General features: G+C 44.5%; 1 protein-coding gene across 1 annotated transcript; it reads right to left on the reverse strand.

Moving 5' to 3' along the window:
• Nucleotides 1–4,389: 4,389 nt before the first annotated feature.
• On the reverse strand, nt 4,390–8,644 carry tmem72 (transmembrane protein 72). Its single transcript, XM_038960119.1, has 5 exons — nt 8,569–8,644; nt 6,135–6,201; nt 5,468–5,539; nt 5,033–5,172; nt 4,390–4,793 (listed from the first exon to the last, which is right to left on the reverse strand). Exons 1-5 carry the CDS (start codon nt 8,642–8,644, stop codon nt 4,390–4,392), a joined length of 759 nt encoding a protein of 252 aa, XP_038816047.1.
• Nucleotides 8,645–9,369: the final 725 nt, after the last annotated feature.

Here is a 9,369-nt window from a genome sequence, read left to right on the forward strand (position 1 = left end):
CCCATGTGCAGTTGCAAACCGTAGTCTGGCTTTTCTATGGCAGTTTTAGAGCAGTGGCTTCTTCCTTGCTGAGAGGCCTTTCAGGTTATATCTATATAGGACTTGTTTTTTCTGTGGATATTGATACTTTTGTACCTGTTTCATCCAGCATCTTCACAAGGTCCTTTGCTGTGTTTCTGGGATTGATTTGCACTTTTCGCACCAAAGTACGTTCATCTCTAGGAGACAGAACGCGTCTCCTTCCTGAGCGGTATGATGGCTGCGTGGTCTCATGGTGTTTATACTTGCATACTATTGTTTGTACAGATGAGCGTGGTACCTCCAGGCATTTGGAAATTGCTCCAAATGGATGAACCAGACATGTGGAGGTCTACAATTTTTTTCTGAGGTCTTGGCTGATTTCTTTTGATTTTCCCATGATGTCAAGCAAAGAGGCACTGAGTTTGAAGGTAGGCCTTGAAATACATCCACAGGTACACCTCCAATTGACTCAAGTGATGTCAATTAGCCTACCAGAAGCTTCTAAAGCCATGACATCATTTTTTGGAATTTTCCAAGCTGTTTAAAGGCACAGTCAACTTAGTGTATATACTGTAACCTTTTGAGCCACTGGAAATATGATACAGTGAATTATAAGTGAAATAATCTGTTTGTAAGCAATTGTTGGAAAAATTACTTGTGTCATGCACAAAGTAGATGTCCTAACTGACTTGCCAAAACTATAGTTTGTTAACAAGAAATTTGTGGAGTGGTTGAAAACCGAGTTTTAATGATTCCAACCTAAGTGTATGTAAACTTCCGACTTCAACTTTAGATCACAAAGCAGTACAAAAACGTGCCTTAACAGATTTACTATTATGAATGAATTGGTTAATTATAGCCTAGTGGTAAGACAATTTCCTTCTGCACTGATGTGAGAGACAATTAGACAGGTGAAAGCCGGCTTCCAGAGGGCCACTTTATCACTTTTGACCTGTCCTGCATTTTCAGATCAGGACAGATGAAGGAGAAAAAAGGTGGAAAGGAAGCCACAGTTGACTGTTGAGAAGACAAGAGGAGAGGACAGGAGAGGAGAGGGGAAGCCACTGTAGACTTGAGATGCAGCCCTCACATCCTGTCTTTGAGACTGGATTTGGCATCTAGGAAACTATTACAGGGTAGGAGCTGGTATAAGAGAATCTGAGGAAGTGTGTGTGTGTGTGTGTGTGTGTGTGTGTGTGTGTGTGTGTGTGTGTGTGTCTGTGTGTGTGCGCGCGTATGTGCATTTGTGTCTATATGTGTGTGTGTACCAGAGGGTGGGTCAGTTATTCCAGCAACCAAGACACTTCTACAAGTGGAAACTGTTTGTTTTAGAGGATGTGGTTACGACAGGACCCATTCCAAATAAGGAACGTGTTTTTGAATGTTTTTAAGGATGAGGAAGTTTGAGGAAGCAGACTGGAAATATTGAGGCTGCGTGTTAACACCTCTTTCCTGACTAACTGTTCTCATTCTTTCTCCAAATATCTCCTGAGGTTACTCAGGCAAAAAGCAAGTTTAGTATTAAGAAACAGGAAGAAAATGTTTCTAAATATTTGAACTAATTTAACTCTACTCTATATAAGAACATGAATACAGTATGTAAATATGAATAGTGGATAATAATTATTTTTGTTGTCTCTTGGTGTCTAGACATTATACGACTCTATTATCACATGTTTTATGTAATGTTCTGCACTGCTGCATGTGCAACAACTAATGTGGTTAGTTAGGCTGGGTTTCTGTACAGCACTTCGTGATATTAGCTGATGTACGAGGGGCTATATAAAATAAATTTGATTTGATTTGATTTGGTTCCTAACTCTCTTCTCCTCTCACCCCAGCTCTCTAGGACAGAGCTGAATTTGGGACAGTTCAGTCACTACCCCCTTTCAAGGGGACAATACAGAGCAAGGTTACGAACCATTCAGCTTCCGCAGGACAAAGAGTCCCCGTAACCCATCCTAATAGCCCCTGGACAATAGTCAGAGAGACCCTGTAGAGGAGTTGTAGTGTATACTGAATTCAGAGCTCGGATGAGTGGAGCAGCCTGCTTGCTAGTGTATGGAAGCGAAAGGGAAGATGATAGGAGGATAGAAGACAACCATGAGGGGATACCACAAGTCTGGGTTCTGTCTGATAAAGGGTGTGTGTGTGTGTGTGTGTGTGTGTGTGTGTGTGTGTGTGTGTGTGTGTGTGTGTGTGTGTGTGTGTGTGTGTGTGTGTGTGTGTGTGTGTGTGTGTGTGTGTGTGTGTGTCTACCTAGAGTTCCAGAGCTCTAGGTGTTGTCTGATGACAGAGTATCTGCTTCTATTGATTCTCTCCACGGTCTCTGGGTTCTGTCTGATAAAGGGTGTGTTTGTGTGTGCATGCTGTTGTGTGTGTATTGATTAATAGCTAGAATAGAAGAGATATGTCTGAAAGCATGGATTGCTAATGCCATAATTCCTTTTGAGGTGAGTTCTACAGGGTGTATCTACCGACTAGATCTGTTTGACCTGGGTTCAAATATTATTTGAAATCTTGCTTTTACCTGCGTGTAGTGCCAGATGGGAAGGATTATACCTTTTGGGACTGTTTTCAGTGGTACATCTGGCTAAGGTGTTTCAAGAGGGCGGTCACCTGTGTTTGCAAGACAGAAGACACTAGATCGAGGCTGAGTACCAGCTTGTGATAGAGGAAGCTGAAGAGCCGGGCTGGAGCAAAGCCTGTACACCCTGTAGCTACACCTACCTGTGCTCTGTCTGATGTTGTTTTTGCTGAGAACTCTCCCTGGAGATAGAAGAGACAATTATTTGTCAGGTTCCCACTGGGCAAAAACTGGTTGTATCAAAGTTGTTTACGCATCATTTCAACCCCCCAAAAAATCTGTGATGACTTGGAGAACTGATTGGATTTGCACAAAAAGTCATCAACGTAACGGCATTTCATTTTTTTTTTACCCAACTTTTAACCTACTGTAAATCCAACGACATGGTGACTTATTTGTGGATTTCACGTTGAATTCACGTTAGTTGACAACTCAACCAAGTAAATCAAAACTAGACGTCGAACTGACGTCTGTTCCCAGTGGGTTGCTAGGACAAGCCAGGAGTAACCTCTTCCTGTGCTCCATCACCATGGTCACCCCACCTAGGTGTTCCATTACGACACACACGCACACACACACACACGCAAACAGGGAGTGTAATAAATAACTATACACACAATCCTTCACACACAACACGGAAGTAAGCACATACACACACACTCACTCTCACACAGGGGACCAGTGTCAGAAGTTCAGGGACACAGAAAGGGTTCTTGCTGTATATGAATAATGCATGGGGGTGTAAGTGACCCTCTGCCCAAACAGAAAAGCGCACACACACACACTGCCCTTAATGCTTCAACCCCCCTACCCCCACACTTCTCCAGATATGTAAATCATCCATAGCATAAGACAAAGAGGATTTGGTCAAATGACACTGTAGAATAACACCATAAAGCATCACAATCCGTCAGTACAACGGGTTTTATTACTATAGAAATCATTCTACATGTGCAAAACATTATATACATGTTCTGTGTGCAGCTAAAACAGATTCCATACAGTATATACATTCACCTTAGTGGACTGCCTCTCTTAAAATCAGACCCTTACTTTAAATGATCATCATCACCATCCTCATTATGATCATCATTAAAACCATCATCATCATCATCATTATCATCTTCATCATATACAATAGATTACGTCAAACTTAAGACCGTGTGATCAGCAGTTAGTAACAGTAGCCTTTCCCAAACGTCTGTGTAGTGTGTGACCCTCCTACAGCTTGTGGAATGTGGGGCCCACACCTGTATCATACAAAACCAGTGTTTCTGGTCTTTATATTACCATTAGCTAACAGAAATGTGTTCAATCTAAGAAAAAAAGTGGGCAAGCAAACAAGTTAGTCTGTTTTCAATGAGTTAACTCTCCTATAGTATATAGAACATTGATTATATGCATTATTTGGCATTGAGTCATTGACTGAAAAGTTAGTCACCACCACCACAATTCACCTTTAATCTCAAGGTCCCTGGTTCAAACCTCACTCCAACTGTCCCCCTGCATTACTACAGTAGTGCAATATTCAGTCAGTGATCATATGTGCGGTGTCTGAGGAGGTCCCTGGTTCAAGCCCTGCTCCAGCTGACCCCCAACTGTATTGCTTCTGTAGTGTCACACTCACTCATCCACTCCTCCCCACCAACAAGGTTCTCCACTTCTGGCGGTCTTTGGCCATCTTCTCCACTGTGCCCCAGCTCTGCTGATGTTAATGGATCTCAGTCTCTATTCTCCACCATATTGTCCTGGGCCTTCAATGAATAACAGTAGTGTAATGTTCAGTTAGTGATCATAGGAGCGGTGTCCAAGGTGGTTTCTGGTTCAAAGTCATGGTACTCCTCCATTTCTGTCTCCTCTGTAGCACTGTTCTGGAAATGCACATGTATTTTCTTCACTCGCTCCAGCTCTGACCCTGGCTGCTCCATCTCTACCTCCAGCATGGCCCGGCTGCTCTCTCCTCTCTCCCCCACTCCCAAGCCACTCTCCCTGGGTACGAAGGCCAGCCCTGCCCCTCTCCTGCCCATCGCCATGTGGAGGAAAGAGAAGGTATGTTCCGTCCCTCCTCTCTCAGACACACACACAGACGTTATCTCTACATTGTCCTCCAGGTCTTTAGGGGACACTGTTTCGGTATTTTTGCTGAGGATGAAGTTGAAGAAGGCTGTGACCAGGAGCATGATGCCTGGAATCATAGGGGAGAAGCTTTCAAACTGAAGAAATGCAATACGTTTAAACATCAGATGTTGTTTTGAATTTAAATTGAATCTAAAAGACATGTTGGGTGAGTATCAATGTTTGTGAATTACATCAACCTTATTAAATGTAATAATAGTGTGTAGTAGTACCTGGTAACAATAGTAATGGTTAGGTAAGGATAATGCCATGGTTAGGTAATGTTGTTACCAGGTAGAGTGGTGTTACCTGGTATAACAGCATGCCACACTAACACAGGGTGAAGGAAACACACCACTGACATCATGGAGTAGTAGAGGAACTTCTGAAAGGCTCCAAGACGAGCCATCTTCCCCCACAACACAAACACACGCCACCCTGGGGGGAAACTAGAGAGAGGAGGGGGTGAGGAGGGAGATGGGGGGGGGGGGGGGGGGGGGGGGGGGGGGGGGAGCAGGGGACAGAGATGGAGACAGTTTTATGTTTGAGTTTTTTTGTTCACTTCACTTATGAAAGAAATAGCCACACATTTGCTATGATTACAAAGGGCAAATGGCATCCTATTCCTATACAACACTCTGGCCCTTTGGCTCCCATAGTAGTGCACTATACAGAGAATAAAGTACCATTTTGGATGCACACTTAGACAAAGGCTTAGATGGAGATTATGGGTAGTGTACTCACGGCAGACACATCTGCAGGAGGGCATCTAGGAAGTAGGCTACCTCAAACACCATCATACCTGCCCCAGACACCCTAAGGGATTCAACACACAAACAGATCAAAGAACAGACCCAGAACCAAACAGATGCTAGTGATCAGACAACTACGGACCAGATTAAGGGATGATGTCATACAGAGTATAACCCATGACATTCCCTATCAGAAGACTCTGTCTCTACTGTTGATAAATGTAATAAACAGTCTTGCATTTCTCTACTCCTCAGGGAGATGTTTTCCTGTTCCTGTGTTGTGTTGCTTCATGGGAGTTTAGCCATGGGTCACAGACATAATGGAAAGTAGGACAGTGACCCAGGTCACTTGCCTCTCCTCCTGCTTGCCCTGCTCTTCCTGTACTGCCTCCCCAACCCTAGACCACCCCTCACGTAGCCACCCTCCTCTTTTTCCATTATGAGTGCAGATTGACCTGAAACACACATTCTTTCTTTTATTAAAGTAGTGTGTGTGTGTGTGTGTGTGTGTGTGTGTGTGTGTGTGTGTGTGTGTGGGGGGGAACTGGGAAATGGGAAACTGTATGTACCAACAGTAACCTATCCAAGTGCAGCAGGAAGTTTTTATATAGCCTATCAAAGTGTAGCAGTAATTGTGTCTATCCAATGAGAGTACTCACAGCAGGTAGATGGCCAGACTGTGGAACTTCCCCTGTCGTAACGTCTCCACTCCTACAACACAAAGCACTGAAGACAGCAGAAGGGCAGGTTACACATGAACACGCACACATGCACACACACTTTCGTACATATTCGTACATGTAGTGGCCACTAGATGTCAGAATTACCACATGGCTGTCTTTCCTAAGTACACTATATATACAAAAGTATGTGGACACCCCTTCAAATCGGTGGATTTGGTTATTTCAGCCACACTTGTTACTGACAGGTGTATAAAATTGAGCTCACAGCCATGGAATCATTGGCAAACATTGGCAGTAGAATGGCCTTGCTGAAGAGCTCAGTGACTTTCAACGTGGCACCGTCATAGGATGCCACTTTTCCAATAAGTCAGTTCGTCAAATTTCTGCCCTGCTAGAGCTGCCCCGGTCAATTGTAAGTGCTGTTGTTGTGAAGTGGGGATGTCTAGTAGCAACAACGGCTTAGCCATGAAGTGATTGGCCACACGTTTGAAGCAGGTAGCACTTAAAAATCGGTTGCAACACTCACTACCGAGTTCCAAACTGCCTCTGGAAGCAACGTCAGCACAAGAACTGTTTGTCTGGAGCTTCATGAAATGGGTTTCCGTGGCCGAGCAGCCGCACACAAGCCTAAGATCACCATGTGCAATGCCAAGCGTCGGCTGGATTGGTGTAAAGCTCGCCGCTATTGGACTCTGGAGCAGTGGAAACGCGTTCTCTGGAGGGATGAATAACGCTTCAACGTCTGACAGTCCAACCGACGAATCTGGGTTTGGCATATGCCAGGAGAACGCTCCATGCCCCAATGCATAGTGCCAAATGTAAAGTTTGGAGGAATAATGGTCTGGGGCTATTTTTCATGGTTTGGGCTGGGCCCCTTAGTTCCAGTGAAGGGAAATGTTAATGCTACAGCATACAATGGCATTCTAGATGATTCTGTGCTTTCAACTTTGTGGCAACAGTTTGGGAAGGCCCTTTCCTGTTTCAGCATTACAATGCCCCTGTGCCCAAAGAGAGGTTCATGAGGCCTCCCAAGTGGCGCAGTGATCTAAGGCACTGCATCGCAGTGCTACCTGTGCCACTAGAGATCCTGGTTTGTGTCCAGGATCTGTCGCAGTTGACCGGGAGAACCATGGGGCGGCACACCATTGCCTCAATTTCTCCCTCGTCTTTCCATCACTGTACTATCTCTCCAGTAAAGCTTTTACAAAGGAGTGGTACAGCACAACTCCTTAAAAAAATTATTCAGATAAATAAATATCTGCAGTAAAGTAGGTACCACCGCAGTATGTCTGCATTACATTCAAGAAAGTGAAGTGAGAGTGAGTCAACTGTTTGTGGGTTGCTTGATAAGGACAGAATACATTTCTTTAAATGGTTTAAATAGGGTTTGTGTGTGTGTGACTTTAAAAGGGTTTAAATATTGTGTGTGTATGCACACATGTATGTATGTTTGTGTGTGCGTTTGTGCGCACTTGTGTGTGTGTGTGTGTGTGTGTGTGTGTGTGTGTGTGTGTGTGTGTGTGTGTGTGTGTGAGTAAGGTGACAGGGTTGAAACGGTGGTCATTACTGACATGTGGAAGTCATTGGTCAAATCTGTTTACCAGAAATGCGGTGCTGGAATCTGCACCACAGGAATATGTCTAGATCAGGGGAACGAGGCTAAACGGTTAGTAGGACCTTATGGAGTGTTAGGAGAATTAACGCTGCCTGTAGACTAGACCTAGTGGAAAATGACATGCTTCGCAAAGGGACGATGTAGATCTGAAAGGTAAGTGTATGTGTGTCAGCGTATGATCAAATTAGCCAGTAAGACAGTAAGAGATGAGTTCTGTGTGATGTGAGACGAGACACATACCACCCAGCTCAGACATATAGAAGTCCCATGTATATTATACTGTAAATACCAGACCTTTAAAATGGATACAGCAGGAGGTAGAGAGTGTACCCTAGCTGAAACAAAGCAGTATGTGATTCATGCTATGATATAGTATGAGAGTAGCCTGAGGGAGCTCTGTGTCTCCGTAGCCCTCTAGGAGCACTAAAACACAGTTATATATGATACAGCAGGGTTATATAGAGTACATATTAGTCTAGACTGTTTAGCCTGCTGTTCTCACTAGAGAACAAGAGGAGATAAACCTCAAGGTTCATGATTAATCCTCTACACTCACTCACTCACTCACTCACTCACTCACTCACTCACTCACTCACTCACTCACTCACTCACTCACTCACTCACTCACTCACTCACTCACTCACTCACAACCTCTGTGATAGATGACAAAATTGCAGGTCGTCTCACAGTATCATTTTAAAGTCCAGCCCTGCAGTCTGTCTCCTACCTGATGTCGTGTGAATGAGAAAGAGATAGTGTGTGTGTCCAGTCAATTACAGTCCTGCGGTCTCCTACCTGCTGACGTAGAAATACCCAGAATCCTGCAGGCAACCTCTACCATGACCCACCAGGCTTTCACCGTGCTGCCCATCGCGCAAACACTTCTCTCCTCTTTCACAACTCTTCTTTCTTCGTCTCTAATCCACCTCTCTCCAGTTCAAACGCCAGTCTGTGGGTTCTATTGGAGCCTATATTAATGTGACATTCTGCAGTACAATCTCACAGGTGAGCTTTAATAGCTACTGATACACTATTCAATTTCAGCTCCAGGGGTGACAGTGGTAACAGAGGCAGCATCCACACAGCTCCATGGAGCTCAGTCTCTCTGAGCCGCTCAGTGAGTGGCTGGGTACTAATCAGTCTCAAGCAGCATTGAAACACACACACACACATACACAAGCTTGTGCACACATGAACACACACACACACACACACACACACACACACACACACACACACACACACACACACACACACACACACACACACACACACACACACACACACACACACACACACACACACACACACACACACACACACATTACCATACTTAGTCGGTTTATACCGCATTCCACACACACAAGGTGAGGATCATGGTTGTGTGTGTATCGAGTGTTAGTGTGTGTGAGTGCTACAGGTTGGTGAAGGGTGTTTGTTGCAGAGTGTTCTTTCTGATGGCTGGTTAAAGATTACCTGGTTTGTGAATGACATTAAAAATAATGCTGTGGCTGGATTGCCCTTCCCAGAGGTGGTCATAAACACAGACACACACACACGTACGTACACGCCACACATGCACGCAAAGACACCCAC

The sequence above is a fragment of the Salvelinus namaycush genome, chromosome 22, assembly GCF_016432855.1.
Source record: "Salvelinus namaycush isolate Seneca chromosome 22, SaNama_1.0, whole genome shotgun sequence".
Lineage (NCBI taxonomy): Eukaryota > Metazoa > Chordata > Actinopteri > Salmoniformes > Salmonidae > Salvelinus > Salvelinus namaycush.